The sequence below is a fragment of the Cyprinodon tularosa genome, unplaced genomic scaffold, assembly GCF_016077235.1.
Source record: "Cyprinodon tularosa strain WSP-4 unplaced genomic scaffold, ASM1607723v1 ctg67, whole genome shotgun sequence".
Taxonomy (NCBI): Eukaryota; Metazoa; Chordata; class Actinopteri; order Cyprinodontiformes; family Cyprinodontidae; genus Cyprinodon; species Cyprinodon tularosa.
In genome coordinates, this window is record NW_024039418.1 from 2,038,633 (window position 1) to 2,059,978 (window position 21,346).

Here is a 21,346-nt window from a genome sequence, read left to right on the forward strand (position 1 = left end):
TCAGTGTGAGCGGCCATCTGCTGAGGCCCACTGGGGTTCAAGGAGACAGAAGCAGAGATACAAAAAGCAGCTGTAAAAGGCGGCCCCGTCCAGGAAACACACAGCCAGGCAGACGAGCTCCAAGCCAGCTCCCATGTCAGAGGATGAAGAGAGCACATCCAGTTAGTCACAGTCAGAGAAACAGGAAACAATTTAGGCGGCAGGTATTGGGTTCTGACAACAGAAACATTCAAAATGCTTAAAATAGTCAAAGTTAGCAAGCTAAACAAAATAAATAAAAAGCCAATTTATTAATTAAAGGTTGGAGAAATTGGGTGGATCTCCTTTCCCTCCATTACTACCGTATACTAAACTCTACCAGCGAACAATAGGAATGACTTTTAAAAATAAGAATGTTCTCTAAGTTTAACCAAATCCATTAGGGAGCAGCGTGTTGCCCCTATGGAGCATTGTAGGGTTCAGGGTATTTTCCCAGCACAGAGCTGACCTTAACCTTCCTAAGGGGCCCAGAAGTTTGATCCAACATAGCAAAGAACCAACTGAACCTCTGCTGAAATTTCACTGAGCCAAACCAATGGATCAGTAACAGGCCACAGCAAGGTAGAGGAGTGGTAGTGCTGTGGGGTTTTCATCATTAAAGGTAGGATAGCTGGACCTTTCCAGTCTAAATCAATTCCTCTACCTACTGCCAGTTTTTAGATGACACAAACATCCATTTTCAGTGGTTCAGACATGTCAACATCTTTAAAGCTGGACATGCATTTAGGCAATGTTCCAACAAATGAGAACTCTTCTTCATGGACCATTTTTAAACGAGAAATTGGGGGAATAGAGAACATTCCACCTCTAAACTTCCTGGAGGAGGAGTTTTGCTGCAACACTTAAAGTTGATCATCAATTGATCCAGAAGAAGGAGGACTGGTGTTAAAAGATAAAAGGATGTACTGGTTTCCTTTGTTCTGTAAAATGTCAGAAATGTTTTTTTTTTTCCTTAATATAAATTGCATGATAATTTGCAAAGGTTCCACTCCCCCAATAATTGTGCATGCATAGTTTTTCTCTTAGTCAAAGCCTCATTTTTATCTTCTTGGAACAGATCAGAGGTTCAAAAACCTTTATTTGTTTCGATGGACAGATTTGTTGGTAATAAACCTCAAAACACCTAATAATTAATGCACACGTTGTAAAAGGTAATGAAAACATAACAGCACTTCTTATTGGAAAATCTAGAATTAAAAATGTGCAAACATTTAAAGAAGGTATTGGTCGAGCTGTGATTTATGATGCCTTGCAGTAGGAAATATGTTTCTTTGATCATAGAAAATTATCTTTTCCATTTCTGATATATTGATTAATCGCTCCCGGAATGAACCAATAAAATGTATTTTGATTTATTTGAATTTCTTCTCACTTTATTCGTTTTTTTGAAGGTAAATATTGCAAACCGGAAGGTGAAGCTGTCTGCTGAGTCTACCTTGACGACGCTGGTGACAGCCGCTCATTGATGTAAGCAGCAGCAGCAGCAGCAGCGCGGCTTAAATGAGCTGCGCTCAGGAGGAGCGCTCCTCACACTCAGCCTGGAGCGTCTCTCCTCCTCTCTCCCTTTGTCTCCATCCCCAATAAATGCGTGTGCGTCCTTTGGATAGCAGCCTGTCTGAGCGCACCAGCCCTGCCTCACCATCCCCACTGCGCTCCATCTGAGGTGGGATCGGACTAGGGGGGGATGCCCGGCTCGTTTCCTCCCAGTTCCAGGTTCCCCATCACATCCGAGCGGAGCTGCCGGTTGGAGCGCGCATTTCATCTCTGATGGATTTACTGCTGCCGTTGCTGGCAAGTTGGATTTCGTGAAATCCTCTCGTGGATCCGTTTACAATGGGCCGATCAGGGGAGATTTTTTAGAAAGACGCTTTGGATTCCACCAGGAGAAGAAATGCGGAGAGGTGAGTTTAGACGCGCAGAAGCTGAGCGGTGCGCATCAGGCGCCGCTGCCTCCCAATGAGGCAACCGCCTGGATCTATTTCAGTAAAATCAATTCAACTTGTTCTCATTTTCACCTTCTGCTTTAAAACTGTCTGTATTTTACATTTTTAACTGACTACAGCCTCATATAGTGATACACCTGCTGGTATCTGTAAACAGTCTGCTTTCATTGGTCCATTTAAATCATTTAGTTTTCTATTTCATTTACATTTTTCCAAACTAAGTATGTAGAGTTGAACCATTTTAGATAAGTGGCGTTATAAATAGAAAACAATAATTATTATTTGACACAAACAGATAATATTCCCAGAGCCAAACCAAATCTTAGTCGTGACAGCAAAGGTCAGATTCCCAGCAGAAAGCAAAGAGTTAGATGAATATCTAACAGTGATTGCCGTAAAGGGAAAATTTATCCAAATAGATTTTTATTTATTTTATTCTTATCTAAACACAAAAATAGAAATAAGAGGTTTTAAGATAAAAGAAGAGCTCCGACATCAGTTAACTTGTCCGTATTTTCTCCTGGTTGCGGGGAAACGCTTCTCGGAAGACGCACGCGCCACAGCTCGCGCTCCGCTTCAGCCATTGACTGTCTGTCTGTCTGACTGTCTGTCTGTCTGTCTGACTGTCTGTCTGTCTGACTGTCTGTCTGTCTGTCTGTCTGACTGTCTGTCTGTCTGACTGTCTGTCTGTCTGACTGTCTGTCTGACTGTCTGTCTGTCGGTCTGTCTCGCGCCATCAGCACCTGTGAAACACTTGTCGCAGCGCACAGCTGAAGCGCGCGCCTTTGTGGGGCTCGTGGTTCTAACGTCAGGCTGAGCGGCTGTTTATGTCCAGAATCACACTTAAAGGCTCATTTCCTGCCTCTAACTGCCTAAAGTCAGATTTTCTGCTCATTTTATTTCTTTTTTTATTTTATTTTCCCAGTGTTTATTCAAGTATTAATCCCTGTTGGTCATACAGGTAGAAATATACTTATAATGAGGTACAAATATCTAAATCTGATCATTAGCAAACATTTAAGATTTTCTAGAACTAGCCTACTTAGAATTATTATTTTGTAATTTCACAAACAGAGTATCTATTTAATAAATCTGAACTTCCTTTTCATTATTTTATTATTTACTTAATTTTTAATTTAGATTTTAAAGCTTATCAGATTCATCCCCAATAACTCTCCATGTCTGCAATAGAATCGTGTTTCAGGGTGAAAATGGCAGCTACCTGTTTTCCTCTTTTTTTAAGTGTTTGTGCTCCATCAGATATAGTGACACCCTGTGCAAAGAGTGATGTCTCCCATGAGGAAAATAGAACGAAATAATGTGTTTTCAGTTAGTGTGATTGTGCCAGGATTGTTGGTGGCAGCATAGGGGTGTTTAAGTATTTTTAAAAATCTAAACTCTCATGGGATTTTTCATGCACTCAAGTCTCTGGGGTTTCTGTCAAAATGGTGGAACAGACAAACAGTCTCTGCAGCTGTGGTGAGGAGAAAAGCCTAGACTATATGACCAACAAAAGATTTTTAAAGCTTTTAACCAAAAGCAGAAATTCGATGCTGCAACAAGCAAACAGCCACAATAAACTGGACTTTTGAGAACTCAGGAGAAAGAAATCTTTATTTCTGCTGAGACTGCAGACGGTGTTGGAATCTGGCATCGAATTCATGAATCCACTGAGCCAGCCTAGCTGGTGTCAGCAGTCCAGGTTGTAACCTTTGATTGTGTGGACATACTTTATGCCTCTTAATACCAATAAGTATAGCTTGAACTGAGTATGCATCGCTTTCTGAACATTTTTATGACCTTAGTTCACTACAGTCTGTGGTGAGTATTTTTGCAGAGAACTCCTGCTTCCTTTGCTGACATCAGATCTAAATACAGGACGGGTTAGAGGCAGAAGCAGGTGTGCAGCTGACGTGTCTGCAAGAAAGATTTTTAAATATTGGGGAAAATTACTAGAATTGTCAATTCAGTTCAGTTTATTTCTATAGCGCCAATTCACGACACAAGTCATCTCAAGGCATTTTCCAGTTCACCAGATTATACAGTCAAATTGATTCAAAGTTTTCTATCTAAGGAAAACCAGGTGATTGCATCGACTCATTGACTCTTCAGCAATCCCTCACACTAAGCATGCTTGTAGCGACAGTGGAGAGGAAAAACTCCCTTTGAACAGGAAGAAACCTCCAGCAGAACCAGGCTCAGTGTGAGCGGCCATCTGCTGAGGCCGACTGGGGTTCAAGGAGACAGAAGCAGAGACACAGAAAGCAGCTGTAAAAGGCGGCCCCATCCAGGAAACATATAGCCAGCTAGATGAGCTCCGAGCCAGCTCCGATGTCAGAGGATGGAGAGACAGTCAGAGAAACAGGACTTCACTGAAAAACAGGCCGATCTCCAACATCTAGAAACAAAGTGTTGATGGCAGCAGCACAGCTGATATTTCTCTCCAGGATGGAGTCACAGCCAAACATGAACAGACCAGATGAAGCTACTATGATTCCGTAAAAGTTCAAAAAATATCCACTGGACTTGGTTTTCAAGATTTGAAGATGTTTCGCTACCTCTCCAGGAAGACAATCCCCCCCCCCCCCCCCCCCCCCCTTTAATGACCGACCTTCAGAATCATAGACAGGTTTCAGATATTACAGGCTAACAATGGAATCAAACGACCCATTCATCGGTTTCCATTTGCATGTTTCCAAGCAATACAAGGCCTTGTCTATATAAAGACTCAAACTCACTGCGGATCCAGACATTTGAACTGAGAAAGCTTCTTGAAGGGGAAGCGCAACGTCTAAATACCTTGGAAACCAAGTCCAGTGAATATTTTTTGAACTTTTACAGAATGACTATGACCTGGATGACTGAGAATCTTCATCAGCATAAGCTACTATGAGAAAAAGCAGAGAGAGCAGAACGTTAGAGATTGAACTAACAGATTCTGCAGAGTGGGAGAATAGAGATAGAATGAAGCAGATTGATGAAAAAGGGGTCCCTATGTCCTCCAGCAGTCTAAGCCTATAGCAGCAGAACTATAGAGATAGCTCAGGATAACCTGAGCCACTCTAACTAGAAGCTTTATCAAAAAGGAAAGTTTTAAGCCTAGCCTTAAAAGTAGACAGGGTGTCTGCCTCACGGACTAAAACTGGTAGTTGGTTCCACAGGAGAGGAGCCTGATAACTAAAAGATCTGCCTCCCATTCTACTTTTAGAAATTCTAGGAACCACTAGTAAACCTGCAGATTGAGAGCGAAGTGCTCTGTTAGGAACATAAGGAACAATCAGATCTCTGATATAAGATGGAGCTTGGCCATTTAAGGCTTTATATGTGAGAAGGAGGATTTTAAATTCTATTCTGGATTTAACAGGAAGCCAATGAAGAGAAGCCAGGATAGGAGAGATATGATCTCTCTTTTTCATTTTCATCAGAACTCTGGCTGCAGCATTTTGGATCAGCTGAAGGCTTTTAACTACAGTTTGTGGACTTCCTGATAGTAAAGAATTACAATAGTCCAGCCTTGAAGTAACAAATGCATGGACTAGTTTCTCAGCATCACCCCTGGACAGGAGATTTCTAATTTTTGGAATATTCTGCAGATGAAAGAAGGAAATTCTAGAAACCTCTTTGATATGAGATTTAAATGACAGGTCCTGATCAAAAACAACACAATTTATTTTTACTTTATTATCTAAAATCAGTTTAATCCCATCCAAATGAAGTAACTGACTAATCCACTTGTCTTGTCTCTAATTGTGCATAAAATAAACGGATATCAGTGAGTATAATATGAGCTCAGGGGACTTTATTGTGTTAGTTTACCTTGTTGGCCACCTGAAAGATGCAGTGTGTTTGTAAGCGAAGTCGACTATCCATAATCAGGACCGCAGCTTCAGCTGTTTCAGCATTCTGTGACAGATGGCCGTAGTGGCCTTTTTCCCAGCCTTAAATTCAGCTTGTGAGCCAAAGTGAGAAGTGATGTAGAAAGGAAGTGACATGACCTAGAATAGCTGGTTTGAACCCGCGGTAATTTTTCTTCTTCTTGAAAATGAAATGAGGTCAGGAAACACTTCTCCCTGTGGGATCTGATGATGATCTCAGCTGCTGGAGAACAGAGGCAGCATGTGTAGCAGGAAATTTCACTAATTGTTGATTTTCTCCTTAAACAAATGTATTTATCTCCAGATGAACCAGTTGATCTCTTAAAGTGTCTGCGATCCGGTTTAGCCGGGAATTAATTGACAAAGTTGCACTGCAAAAATGATCTCAAAATGAGTAAAAATGTCTTAAATTAAGGGTATTTACCCTTAATTTGAGTAGGTAAATAAGATGATTTGCCAATGGGATGAGTAATTTTACTCTGAAAATAAGGTATCCAGATATTATGCACTTGAAATAAGACAATGCAATTGTTTTTTCTTATTTTAAGTGTGAATTGTCTTGTTCCATTGGCAAAGGGTCTCACTTAAATCCTTAATTCAAGAAAAAATGCACTTATTTTAAGAAGAAATTACTTATTTAGATTTAATTTTTTTGCAGTGTGCAAAGTATTTTGCATCTGCTATAAGTTTAATTAAATAAAATACTTTTTCTCAATTAAGGTTCATCTTTGCTACAAGCAATCTTGAACGATGGCTCATGATTTAAATAAAGGATTTTAGGAAGAGCTTCCAGATCTGTTGAGCTGGTGGCTGAATTTGGGAGGTCTGCTCTCCAAATGTGCCTGTGGTGGTTCATTCTCCCACCTACGTACCACACTTCACTGCAAGATAATAGAGATAGAGTTAATGAGGAGCCTGGAGCCTGGGGGGGAAACGTGAATATGTGTGCATTTTTAAAATGAGTTCATTCATGGTGCACACTGATATAGTTAGAGAGTCGCCCTTTGCCTTTACTACGCTCTTTGTCCCTTTTCCTCCGTCGTTCTTCGCTGCGGTTAGGTGATGCTCCCACTCAACAACTCTCTAATTCAGTGTGAGGGGGCCAAGCTATTACAAACTCAGTGGGAACACAGTCGGCAGCATCTTATCAGAAGAAGACAGCGTCAGAAGATGGGACTTGCTCGCTCTCGGTGAACCTATCCTCTTTATTATATGTTTCATGGATTGCCCTAAGTCCTCTCCTGCCCAGGTACATTCTGTAGGCGCTTTAGGCTTCTGATGGCTGCTGCCTTTTTTCTTTTTCCTTTTTTTTTTTGACCTGCGTTTTTAAAACTGTCTTTTAAAAAAACATTACTTGCACAGTTTTAGCTATCCAATAGGTTTTAATGTCGTAACTTCATCCCATTATCCTGCCATCCATGTCTATTAATCTTTGATGAACTGCTTCTTTCATGCGCTGGTTCTTAGATAATATTTTATGCCCAATTATCTGCAAGCAGAACTAAAACCATCACTGCATTTGAGCCACAGATAACAAAATTTTGGATTTTATTACCCGTTTGTTGAAATAGATTGAAAGCTCTCTGAACAGTTTTTGTGTTCTTCTAAGGATTGAGCCCAGAGCTGCTTCATGCTAAGGTCGTTGGCTGTAGTTATGTTAAAGTTTCCTTCTTTGGCAAGAAACAAATTCATTTATCCATCCATTTTTTTTTTTTCTATCACGCTTCATCCCAGCTGGGGTCGTGATGGGTGCCGGTGCCAATCTCCAGCTGTCTATGGGCGAGAGGCGGGGTTCACCCTGGAAGGGTCACCAGTCCATCACAGGGAAACACAGAGACACACAGGACAAACAACTTTTCACGCACACACTCACAGCTAAGGAGAATTTAGAGAAGCCAGTTAACATAACAGTCATGTTTTTGGACTGTGGGAGGAAGCTGGAGTACCCAGAGAGAACCCACGCATTCTCAGCAACAACATACAAACTCACTGGAAAAAATCGAAATATAGATGAGTCCTTTTTTCTTAAAATAAGTGCATTTGTTCTTGGATTGAGGAGATAAAACGAGGCAATTTACACTTAAAATAAGAAAACACAATTGCATTGTCTTATTTCATGTGCATATTATCTAATTATCTTATTTTAGGGTTAAAAATACTCATTCCATTGGCAAACTATCTCATTTACCTACTCAAATTTAGTGTAAATACACTTAATTTAAGACATTTTTTTTACTTATTTCTAGATCGTTTTTTCCAGTGTGCAGAAAGACCGAGTCCAGAAATCAAACCCGAAACCTTCTTGCTGCAAGGCAGCAGTGCTACCCACTGCTCCACTGAGCAGCCCAAAATTAATTTAATCATTTTTCAGGTGGCAGTGGGTCATATGTTGGATGAAACTGGTTGATTTGTATGTTGGATTGTTTTAGTTTTTGCTTCTCCTTCGACACTATAAGAAACGGAAATGTAAATTTTTCTTAAAATATGGGATTTTTTTCTTCAATTAAGCTGGTAACTGAGCCGCTTCGCCAATGGAACAAGACAATTTACAATAAAAACAAGAAGGGACAAGTGCAGTCTCTTATTTCCAGTCCGTGATATCTAATTATTTTATTTTAGGAGTAAACTTACTCCTTATATTGGGAGATCTCATTATCTACTTTCTCAAATTAAGGGTAAATACACTTATTTTAAGAATTGTTCACTTATTTTTAGATAGTTTTTTTTTGTGGTTGGAAACAAAATGGTTCCTTTGGTTGTCATTGAAAAAGAGTCTTCTATAAGTTTTAGTGGATCAAAGAATTGGCTGTGACTCCATCCCTGAGAGAAATATCAGCTGTGCTGCTTCCATCAAAACCTTTGTTTAAAGATGCTGGAGATTGGCCTGTTTTTCAGTGTAGTCCTGTTTCTCTGACTGTCCCTGGGTGGACAGTCAGTCTGTGTATTTCCTGGACGGGGGCCGCCTTTTACAGCTGCTTTTTCTATGTCTGCTTCCGTCTCCTTGAACCCCAGTCGGCCTCAGCAGATGGCCGCTCACACTGAGCCTGGTTCTGCTGGAGGTTTCTTCCTGTTCAAAGGGAGTTTTTCCTCTCCACTGTTGCTACAAGCATGCTTAGTGTGAGGGATTGCTGAAGAGTCAATGAGTCGATGCAATCAGCTGGTTTTCCTTAGATAGAAAACTTTGAATCAATTTGACTGGATGATCTGGTTGAACTGGAAAGTGCCTCGAGATGACGTGTTGTGAATTGGAGCTATAGAAATAAACTGAATTGAATTTAATTGAATTCTTAGCAGGAGAATGTTTAATGGCCAAGCACCTAAAAGTCCAAGAATATGCCAAGGAATACTTGATACGCCATCATGTCTCGTCTCCTGTCCGCATTCAGTCTCCATGGTAACCAACTGGCCCATAAAGGGGAGGCAGCCTCAGTTACTTCTGTGGCCACAACCGAAGGTGTACGTCAGCTTCAGGATATTGGTACAGCAGGATGGAACGATGTTAGCTCCATCTGCAACCCTACACTGATCAACTTTAGAGCTCAACTCAAACTATGGATGAAAACAAACCAGTCATGTGACCACTTAACATTTCCTTGTGATTCTTATATTGTATATTTTATGTTCTTTCTTATGTATTTGCCTGCCTAGGGACTACGGATGAAAACTAGCTTTGTAGTTATAATCCGGCATATTTACATTTGTTTTTATACTGATGTTCATTAATTTGCTTTGTCGTTGTGGTTGATGATTCAAGCTTCTGTCCCTTTGAAAGCTTTTCTACAAAGAAACATAAATTCTTCAGGATGGCTGAAGCCTATCAATCTTTTCTTCCTTGGTTTACTTCAGTGCAACACATCCAGCATGTCAGTTGATGCAATGCATGACTACTGTTGTTGCTTTCCCTTCACTTGCAGGTACGTAAGTAGATCCTTGTGCAATTTCAGCGACCTACCAGATGTCATCAATAAATTGTATCTCAAAGAATGATTAAGTCATGATGAAGCAGTAGTGCAGTCGTTGCCAGCTTCTGGTCAGAGCACGCCACGTTCTTTGCATCTTTACTGATCAGCAGTTTGCCTTGCAGCCTCTCAAACACTGGAAGCCTCTTAGTTAACAACATTTTAATATCCCATGGAAACCCTCTATTGTGGTGCAAACAGTCAGAGCTCTTCTCAAGGATGTCCTAAAAATAGAGACGATATTGACCTAGAGATCTGAAAAGGAAACACTGAGACTGAGCTGCATTGTGCTTGTCTTTCTATTAGGAGTTAACGTTTCAAAACAACGATAAATCTACAAACTTGTATATTAGTTGAGCATTCTACTGTTCTCCCCTGTATCTCTTTATACATGCATCTTGTTGGTAGTTTGCATAACTGCAACATCTATGAACAATAGTATGAGGACAGCTTTCTCATGAAATGTTTTAATATGAACAAATAAAATTTAAATTGCACATTAATAGATTTGTTCACATGAAAACTGAAAAAAATGGCAGTGCCAGATGTAAACACATGATATATATCCATATTTTAGCTACAGCTCGAGCGCTCATTTTAAACTCTTACATTTAATTTAGAATTAATTTTTGTAGAATTTTACTGAAAGTAAAAAATACTCCTCTCACGGATCTAAATCTGCCACATCATCATCCTCAATCTACTTCCCGTCTTCCTCGTCGTGTTTTTGCAAGGCAGTACACTGGAAAAACGATCTAGAAATAAAGAGAATTTTCTTAAATTAAGTTTATTTACCCTTAATTTGAGTAGGTAAATGAGGTAGTTTGCCAATGGAATGAGTATTTTTACTCTTAAAATAAGATAATTAGATAAAAATGCACTTGAAATAAGACAATGCAATTGTTCCTATTTTAAGAGTAAATTGTCTTGTTCCATTGGCAAAATGTCCCTTTTAACTCCTCAATCCAAGAACAAATGCATTTATTTTAAGAAAAAATGACTTATCTAGATTTGGATTTTTTACAGTGTATGGTCCAGTTGCAGATCATGTGACTCATGTGACGCGAGAAAAGTGTTTCCATTACAGTTTCGTGAAATATAAGTATTTCAACGCAACTGAAAAAAAACCCCAATTGAAGCGCAAAAACCTCTTAAAGTTATTTTAATTTCGCAATATTTCACTTTTTCCACTTAGCAATTTTATTTTTAGAATTACAATATGCATTATTTGATGGTTTTACGGAGACGCAGCTAGTAAAGTTTTTAGAACATTAAGGGAAGCTGGACAGAGCTGTAGCCAGAAATCCTAATGGGGGGGCCAGTCAGTAACCTTTGAGAGGTGGCGGAAAGGCGCCAGAACCTCAGGGTCAATCTACGCTGTTCCAACAGGAACAAGCACAACATCCATATTTATATTTATTTATTATCTTTTTTTTTAAGAGTGTCATGTCTGGCAATGTGGCAATAAGAGTCTTGATGCCAAAAAGAGCCCAACAGATTTTACTTTCACAAGTGTAGCAGTACGGCAATTGCCATATTGCTCCACTTGTTCCATGCATATAAATTGCTTTATTATAATTATGCAGCGAGTTTTACAGTTTATATGGACACTGCAATGTAAATAGAGCAGAAAAACAGAAGAAGAAAAGAAAAAAAAAGAGAGAAGATGTAAGAAAGAAGAGATAGAAAGGAGACAATGACAAAACATTTTCAGTAATTTATTCATTATCTAAATAAAAGCTAACTATACTTTCCTACAGCCTTTGCTAACAAATAGATGCATATATTTAAACATCTATGCTGTGTAAATAAAAGGTATAGTGGACAAAATTTTTTTTAGGTTTGAATTCTGGGGCGAACATATTTGATATTGTCATTAACGAGTTTTATCAATAATCATTCAGCAAAAAATTTATATTTAAAAATATTAATATCCACATTTAATTAATTTCTAAGGTTTTATTAAAGTAGTTATTTATTTATAATTTCACTGAAGACTCCTAGATGACTTGCAGACACATCATTTTATCTTTACTCCATATAACACAAAATCCACTTCTGAAAAGAGCATGAACTCTGTATTTATCATCTTTACAGTTTGTATATAGATGTGCATAATTAACAACAGTGTTTCTGTTATAAAGTAATTTTTGATATATGAAGATTTTAAATGTTTAATAAGTTTGAACTTTCCCCTTCAAAGTATTACTGCTGCCACCATCTGGCCAATGATTGGCTAAGGGTGGCCATAGCCACCCCTGGCCCCCCATCTAGCTCCGCCACTGAAGCTGGAGTACCTGCAGAGAATCTTCACATGCACAGCGAGAAGATGTAGGAAAAACCCTACCCTGGGAATTGAACCAGGGACTCCTTTTTCCAGCTTTTATTGGCGTTGCACTGTCACAAGTACAGGGCAACAAAATTCACTCTCTGCATTTTAACCCCTCCCCTTGGAGAGCAGTGGGCTGCCATTGTGCAGCTCCTGGGCAGCAGTGTGGGGTTAAGGGTCTTGCTCAGGGTCCCAGAGTGGCAGTCTGTGGGAGTGGAGCTTGAACTCAGAACCCCAGGTTTCCAAGCTGTATGCCCTAACCACAAGGCCGCCTCTACCCCACTTTTGCTGCTGCAGTTAAAACTTTATCAGACCTGCAGTCGATATCAGACAGATCTAATTCGGTTTGAGTGACCTCAGCATAGTACTGATGACCTGACACCTATATTGTAATATTATGGACTAATGTGTACAATCTCTGTTTTACAGCGTGGATACTCTTCTTTCTAATAGAGGAGGGCTTTTCACTGGCACAGAGAAATAAAGGTGAGCTAATGAACACTGCTTTGCATGTTAGAAGTGACTTCTATTATAACGAAGCTGCAAAGTGCCAAATATGCCACTTTTCCTCAACAATTATTTTGAAATAGGTATTACTAATCTTAAAAGACATGATTGGATGTAGAAATATGATAAAATCCTTATTATGAATAATCCAGGAAATGAACCTGGAGTTATGCCTGATGAAACAGATACTGACATCTGATTGGTTTAGCTTCAGATCAATTATATTAAACCTATTTCAGTTCACTTTAGTTTTATTTTGGTCGTCAGATATTTAAAAACATATCTCAGTGCAGTACAATGCATGCCTTTTAAATGATGGACACCAATCAAAAAGGTTTTGGCAAAAGTAAAACTTATGAAAGCCTTTCCTTTTATACCTGCTTAGAGCAAGTATATGTTATAGTATAGTTATTTATAGTTATTTTCTTAGTTTGTGTTCCCTGATTTTTCTATGTATTCATAAGGAAATGGGTTATTGATGTCTTTTATTGTAGAGATTATCCATTACTGAATCACTACAAAAATTATTTATTTATAAATAGAAGTATTTATTTATTCTTCTTTTTTTTATATATATATATATATGTGTCTATAATTTTGGATTTAAGCAACTCTTTTTAATGTTTTTAAGGAGGTGCAGCCTTTTAATTCATCATCCAGGCGGTTCCATAAATTTGCTCCTAGAATATTTTATCTTATTTTAGTTCCTCCTAAATGTACAGAAAAGGATTAGGGCCAGTGGAAAAAAAAAAAAAAAAGTTAACTGGTTTTTAAATTTTATTTCAGTTTAGTATGGGAAAAAAGTCAGAATTCTGACTTTAATCTCAGAATTTTGACTGTAGCTGCCATCAGAGTCAACTCATTTAAATATTCTAATATTTAGTTAAAAACGAGAGTTAATACATAATAGTATTGAAATTAAAAGTTAAATCATAAATAAATACTACTAATAAACTTTCAGTAAATTTATGTTTATGTACGTTGGTTAAAAAGCTCTTTAAAATGTAAGGAGGAACCTATGTTTTTTGTTCCGCATTTCACGTTGTTGCCCATGGGAAGATTGATTGACACAATTCTTTTTTTTTGCACCTGTTTCTTCAAGAAGTTTCACCAGAAAGCTTTAAGCCTGGTTTTCTGAGAAAAGCTGTATAAATAATCTTTATTCCTCTGGAGTTTATGCGGCCAATGAGGTACGACTTTGTTTTAATTATTTATTTGTGTAAACCTTTATAATTGTTTTGAGCTAATTTGGGTTCTATTTCCCTTCTTACTGACGGCATTTTTGGGGGCTTTATAAGACGTGTCCACAATAAATGGTTGTTAAAACCAAAAGAACGATGTTGAGCCTTGATTATCTCTAGAGGAGTAACACTGACTTTAATCTCAGAATTCGGACTGAATTCTGACAATAAAAAAAGTCAGAATTCTAAGATTAAAGTCAGAGTTCTGAGAAAAAAGTCAGAATTCTGAGATTAAAGTCAGAGTTCTGAGAAAAAAGTCAGAATTCTGAGATTAAAGTCAGAGTTCTGAGAAAAAAGTCAGAATTCTGACTTTTTCCCCACGTTAAACTGAAATAAAATTTAAAAATCAGTTAACTTTTTTTTTTCAGTGGCCCTAATCCTCTCCCATATAAATGATATTGACTGGATACCCTGTGGAAGTTTGCAACAGGGTAGCAGTATTAGCAGAATTAGCCTCACCTCCAGTTTTAGGGCCAAATAGAACCCCAATGATCAAATAATAGATATTTTTTGTTAATGATTTTTTTATGAATGTATTAAAATACATTTATAAACTAATTCATTATATTTAAAAAGAAGTTTTCTATCTATTTCAGATTTGAATGAATTGTGGCACATTTTGTACCTCGATAGAAATTCGATCTTCTTCCAATTTTGTTCCATTCCTGCTCTTTTTCTCCTCCTGCTCTCCCTTCCTCTGTCGCTCTGCTCTGTAATCATTACCACATTGATCTACTGATTCAATAACCCTTCTCCTCCCCCCCTCCTCCCGCTCTCTCTCCCTCTCTGCCCTCAGATTTCCCGGGTGACCCTGGCGGCCAGAGCCCCAGCCAGAGCGACTGCGGCACGTGGGTCCGCAACATCAATGGAGGGGTGTTCATGTCACCGAACTACCCCAACACCTACCCACCCAACAAGGAGTGTGTTTACATCCTGGAAGGTAATCCCTTTAGCCATTTTCTGCTCTGCTGCATCACTTTCCCTTCCTTTTAGGAAAGGCCGTCAGCCCAGCTGACATTTATTTAACCTCCCGCTGATCTGATATTCCTTTCTGTCATAGAGCAATGAGCTTTATATATTTCTATTTTTGGAGCCTTTCTGAGTTTGTGTCATTGCCCTATAGCCCTTTGAATAATGATAAAGAGCTATCTCTCCATACCCCGGCTTCTTGCCTGCCTAGAGCTCTCCCCTTTCGTCTCTATGCTCAGGATGTGCCAGAAGATTTGCTTATTGAAGAGCACATAAAAGAGTCGAACATCTGGTGCAGAACTGGGCTTTAGTGGCTCATCACTGAATTGTTAGCATCCTCGTCAGCTTTAGTGCTCACTCAAATATCCCATCAATCAGTGATTTGGAGGCACATAGGAAGCATAATGGAAAAGATCATTAGCAGCTATAGGAGATGGGGTCTGGGTGATGCGTTTTTTTGGAGCTGATGAACTGTTTGTCTGTCATGCTGAAGCACAGCTCTTCATGCAGATGAGATGTGTGCACTCCTCCCTCTACAGCGGGGGAATTGATCTCACGCACGGCTCAAGTGCTCCACCTGTGGACGAACCAGGCCCAGACCTGCTTGTGCCGGAAGAGCTTTGACTTTTGTCACAGCTTCAGTTTTCTGGTTCATCACAGAGGGCCTGGCGCCCTGCAGATCGGACCGATCGTTTCCTACAAAGGCCTCTGTTAATCTGTTAATGTTTGATTTGTAATCATAATTTGTGGTTAGTGAGCCTCATTGATTGTGTCATGTCCCCAAGTTCATCAGCTAAATAGATTAGGTGATTATATATTCTGCGCTTTCTGTTTTAAGCTCTGTCATTATTTTTGTGTGAGTTATGCAGAGAGAAGGGGAGTGGGCATGCTCAGGCGTACACGCTGCTTCTTCAAGCAAAAGAAACTAAAGAAAATCACTACAGTAATTTGGCCGCAATTTCATAGTAAAACCATTCTTGACTCCACTCTTTGTCCTCCTTTTTCTGGGCATGCATATGCCTCTTCAATCCCACCTTGCTGCAGAAAGTCTCCCCTTAATCCCCGTCATCCTTGAATCATCCTCCGTGGCAGGGCATCAGCTGCCCCCAGCCCTCTGTTTCTGGGGTGGAAATGGCTTTAGAGCGCCGCTTCCTTTCAGAACACAGACGTGCGGATTTGCTTGAACCGCTGAACTTCAGATCAGAGTCAGAGACGTCGCCTCGGAGATGTCAGGGTGTCTGCGTGTGTGTGTCTACTTTTACGTCCAGCCGAGTGAGAGCATGTTTCTTTTTCACTTTACCAATAAAATTATAAATTTGATGTGCAGTGAGATCTTTCTTCTAGTACAAACGTTTTTTGGGCTAGAGGTTTGATTTAGCGCTGCAGTGTGATTCAGGTTTATATCTGACAGTTATCTGTATTCACACCCGTTTACTGTGATACAGAATCTGATATAAATCAGTGCAAATTTCCTTCAAAGTCGCCGATGCTGTAAATTAAGTCTGCATGTAGGTAATATTTTCTAAGTGTACATTTCTGTAAAGCGGCTTCTGTCTGCTTGAACCCCAGTGGGCCTCAGCAGATGGCCGCTCACACTGAGTCTGGTTCTGCTGGAGGTTTCTTCCTGTTCAAAGGGAGTTTTTCCTCTCCACTGTCGCTACAAGCATGCTTAGTGTGAGGGATTGTATTTGAGTCAATGAGTCGATGCAATAAACTGGTTTTCCTTAGATAGAAAACTTTGAATCAATCTGACTGGATGATCTGGTTGAACTGTAAAGTGCCTTGAGATGACATGTGTTGTGAATTTGGCGCTATAGAAATAAACGGAATTGAATTGAATTAAAGACCTCAGAAAACGATATTAGTAAACAAACAGCAACATGTGGACAGACACAATAGCATAACGACAAAACAATAGACCCCTAAGCAACATTATCTCGGGGGTCCCCCATGTGAAGTACCAAGCGATAAAAGTTCAGGATACGGCGACAATTCCATAAATCGGCCAAAAAGAACCAATTATGCAATTTTCAGTAGTATATGATCACACATCACACACGGAAAAATAGTAACTCCACACCTTGAACGGAAGCATCGGTGACAGCGCACCACCACATGTTACAGAATCCGCTTAAGCACCTGTTTTTGGTATCCATCGTCGCTAACACATTGTAGGTAAAGGTTATGGTTTTAATCTACGCTCTGGATTACCCATAATTCCAGGTCGTAGTGTAAAAAATAAAATACTGAAATACATTGTTCTTTTAAGATCTGTATTGCGGTTTGAAACATGTTATATGAGTGGATTTTTTTACCAACCGTCTAATGAACTATACACAGTTATTAACATAGTAATTAAAAGTACCACTTTCTGCTTTGCTATTGGTGTCGCGTTTAACCTCTTACACCCTAAGGGGGTATAAATAAATTTCTGCCTGACAAAAACACACAAAAGTAAATCACTTATAGCCTCACAGCTATTAGATTTAAGAAGAAACTTTTGGTACGTCTGTAAAGGTAAGATGTCATAGAATGGTTTTCTGGTGTCAGCACCATTGTAGCTTTGACCCTGCCTGAAATATTAGGGACAAAATACAAAATAATTTGCATTTTTTGAACCTCGCCAAAATTTTTCTTTGAAATAAACATTGCAAAACACTACCAAAATATTATTTATAGCACAAAAAAGTAGTACAGACTTTTAAATCTAAATGTTGTGTAAAAATATACCAAATTTGGACTCAATCAGATGAATCATATTTATTTTAGAATGGTATTAGTGAGAAATTTCTTAGGCGGAGAGGCCATTTTGGCACATTTATCCATAAATGTCACCAAACTGTGCAGAATGTGTTTTTTACATCAATACTGGGGGTTTGGTAAAATTAAGAGGTCACGTAGCAGCTGGACCCACCGGTGGGTCCGTAGGGTTCTAGGGGTTAAACGGCTCACTATCATGTTGAAATCTGCCATGTGTTGCAGTATAAATACGGTCCGGTCAGTCACTGCAGTATCAGGTGGGTTTAAGAGGAATTTTTCGCACCATTGCATCTGCAAACAGACGTCCTAGTCTACAATTACGTAGGTGGGCCTACCAGCTGACAGTGATGGGGCCCCTAAGAGGTCATGGGCCCTTAAGCAACTGCTGTCTCTGCTTACCGATAGTTACGCCATTAAAAAGGCGAACACATTACAATACAACTTTATGGTGGAGAGTTGGGACAATAAACATCTGATCTGATGAGACCAAAATAACCAATACTAAGGTGGTAAATTATTTACTTCAGGAGGGAGATGTAACCTGGTCAGAGTTGATAAGGATGAAGCTCAAACTAATGCAAACAGAAAAAAAAAAAGATCTATTAAAGACTGATGGAAGATTTGACGTCTCAGCAGAAAAACCAAGAACAAACAGCCAGTAATGCTTCTAATGATAAACTAGAAGTATTGCCAAACGGATCTACGGGTCTAAGCTTTAACTAGACGTTGGTGTATTTATTCTGAACCCGTTTGTAGAGTCTTAAGCTCCAATAAAAGAATAAATAACACCTGATAGAGCCTAAACTCACCAAAACAAGTGATTAAATAAAACTAAAATGTTTCTAGAATATTAAGTTTATCTGATAAATTTGATGCTGAATTATTAACTAATAATTGTGCATATTCATTTGGCCTTTACAATCCTGATATGTCAGAATAAACAAGTTAAAGTTCAGGAGAAAAATTAATTCACAAACCGTAGCAGGATCTGAAACTGACATTTGCTGAAACCCTCCACTGAATCTGAAAGAACCTGAAGCACTTCGCAAATAAGAATGAGCAGCTTTTCTGTGACAAGCTGCTGCAGACACAGCAGCTTCAGATTACCTCTTATTGTTGGTCTCCTAAGCCAAAGTGGAAATGTGTCCGCAGTCGCCAGGATACCTTCTAGGTTAGTGTTGGCCGGGGGAAGGAGGTAGGAAGAGGAAGCATCCTGCTTCCTATTGATAGTTCCTTTAGAATAAGGACCTTCTAACGTTCCTATCTGCTTCTTAGGAGTAATAGGGTTTCCCATAATCCTTTGCATGACAAGATGAAATGGCACTGCCCACCTCACACACTGAAAAAAGGGACTTTTTGGTGCAGTAAACTCTTTTAAAGTATTCGTCAGAATTTCTACTCTGTTTTTTATAAGCATCAATAAAAACTGGATTTTCTGAAGTAATTTTTTAAAATGTAATTCATGAATTTCGGGGAAAGAGTAAATTTTACTTAGATTTCCTTTTACATTTAAATGTTTAACAGCAGTATGTTCATAAACCTAAAAATACTACATAAACTCTAAAAATGTAGTGCTTTAAAACGCATGCATGATGCATGCACACTGTAGCTCACAGTAATCCAGATGTTACAGGATCACACACAGGGCAAGAGGTCATCCGACGACATTTTTTCATTTTGGTAGGGTGCAACAGTACCGCAAAAGCCTACAAAAGGACTGATATATGCCCTGAACTTGGCATACCCTCCCCCCCCATTCGGCGCTAAACTTTTGAAGTCTTCCAAAAACTTTTCCTGGAGTCGGATGGATTTAAACTGTCCCTAAAAGTAAACACCCTAAAGTTGAAGTTGCTTTCCTAAATGCATTCATGATTTTGTCATCTTAGGGTAGGAAAACCTGGCATCAAATGTAAAGAATTAGCAGTGGGTTCCAGTTAATCTTGGTGGAAGGTTGTCTGTCATTAATGTTTTTATTTTTTGACAAATAAGGTATATATTATTTGTCAAAAAATAACTGATACCTTTATTCAAATATCTAGTAGAGATTTTATTCTTTATTGAGAATGGTTAGACAGATACGTCTTATGGAAAGTAATATTTACTTGATACTGGCCAGTGAGTGTTACTTGATATTGTAGCATTTAATTTGACTTAAATCATTTGCATTCAAATACTTAAAATATTTTTTTAAGTAACTCTTATGAGTTTTTTCAGTGCAGGGTTTAGCATGAATACATTACTTCCTCACATGTACTCTGTGTGACACATGCTAACGTACACAGCTCCAGTGGTGTCAAAAGTTCACACATTTGTTACTTAAGTAGAAGATGCTGCAGTTTAAAAACACTCTGGTAAAAGTTGAAGTATCAACTTGACCTCTTTACTCAAGTAAAAGTGAAAAAGTATGTGCTCCAAAAACTACTTAAAGTATAAAAGTATAAAGTAACCTTTAAAAAAAACCAGCCAGATGCCACTATATGAGCTGAAAGCTCAATTTTTCGACGATTTCTAAAAATTCTTAGAGATGAGGGAGGTCTTGTTGGTCTCCGTCTCCCGATACGCTCTCGCCTGTGTCCGACCTTTCAGACATTTCAACATCTTTTTCCGAATCCCACATTGTAGCATGGCATAGACAATTCACGTTAGCAGTTTGAAGAACACCTGCTTGCTTCTGATGATTTCCTTTAGCTAACCAATGAGTGTTTGCGTTCTATGACTCATCCAATCACACTAGTTTTCACTAGATGTGGGTGGAGCCAATGATCTGCATTGGATGGAGCACATGACGGGAAATAAAGATTTAGAAACAATAAACCGAAGCCAAGAGTAACGAGTAACGTTTGTTTTAAAAATGTAAGGAATAGAAAGTACAGACTTGTGTGAAAATGTAATGAGTAGAAGTCAGAAGTAGGAGGAAAAATAAGTAATGGAGTAAAGGATAGATACCTAAAAAGTGTACTTAAGTACAGTAATTAAGTATTTGTACTTTATTACTTGACACCTCTGCAAACCTCCATGTTTTGAGTTTTTTAATGAAGAGTTTCAGCCATTTTTTTACATTTTTGTAACTTTTGTTTTTAATTTTTTTTTTTCTGGAACATAGTCTCATTCATATGCATGTCTGTTGCATAATGGCAACAGTAAGGCTGAAATCTGGAAATCTTTTTCTACCCTGGATAGAGTTCTTACTGTTGACCCTGCGAAAGGTGAAGGAAAAGAGCTATGAATAGGAGGAGATAGAATATGAGGTATTCAGAAGGAGCCGGACACTGAAAGACTGCAGATATTATTCTGCAAAGTATTGGCTCAGGAGATGTAACAAAACATACAAACCAAATTTACGTTTATGCTCTACTCTGGTTTGTACGGAAGAGGATTAGGGCCACTGGGAAAAAAAAAAAAAGTTAACTGATTTTTTCATTTTATTTAAGTTTAGTATTTTCTCAGAATTCTGACTTTAATCTCAGAATTCTGACTGTATTCTGACAATCAAAAAAGTCAGAATTCTGAGAAAAAACTCAGAACTCTGAGATTAAAGTCAGAATTCTGAGAAAAAAGTCAGAATTCTGACTTTAATCTCAGAATTCTGACTGTATTCTGACAATAAAAAAAGTCAAAATTCTGAGATTAAAGTCATAATTTTGAGAATAAAGTCAGAATTCGGACAATAAAAAAAGTCAGAATTCTGAGATTAAAGTCAGAATTCTGAGAAAAAACTCAGAAC

General features: G+C 38.6%; 1 protein-coding gene across 1 annotated transcript in view; it reads left to right on the forward strand.

The window, feature by feature from the left end:
* The first annotated feature begins 1,551 nt into the window (after nucleotides 1-1,551).
* The window catches only part of LOC119771406 (neuropilin and tolloid-like protein 2), a 55,480-nt gene continuing 35,685 nt past the window's right edge, over nucleotides 1,552-21,346 (forward strand). Inside the window, exons 1-3 of the mRNA XM_038267324.1 lie at nucleotides 1,552-1,940; nucleotides 12,575-12,631; nucleotides 14,690-14,833. Of these exons, the coding sequence (XP_038123252.1) occupies nucleotides 1,931-1,940; nucleotides 12,575-12,631; nucleotides 14,690-14,833 (211 nt within the window). The 5' untranslated portion in view covers nucleotides 1,552-1,930. The remainder of the gene's footprint in view (nucleotides 1,941-12,574; nucleotides 12,632-14,689; nucleotides 14,834-21,346) is intronic.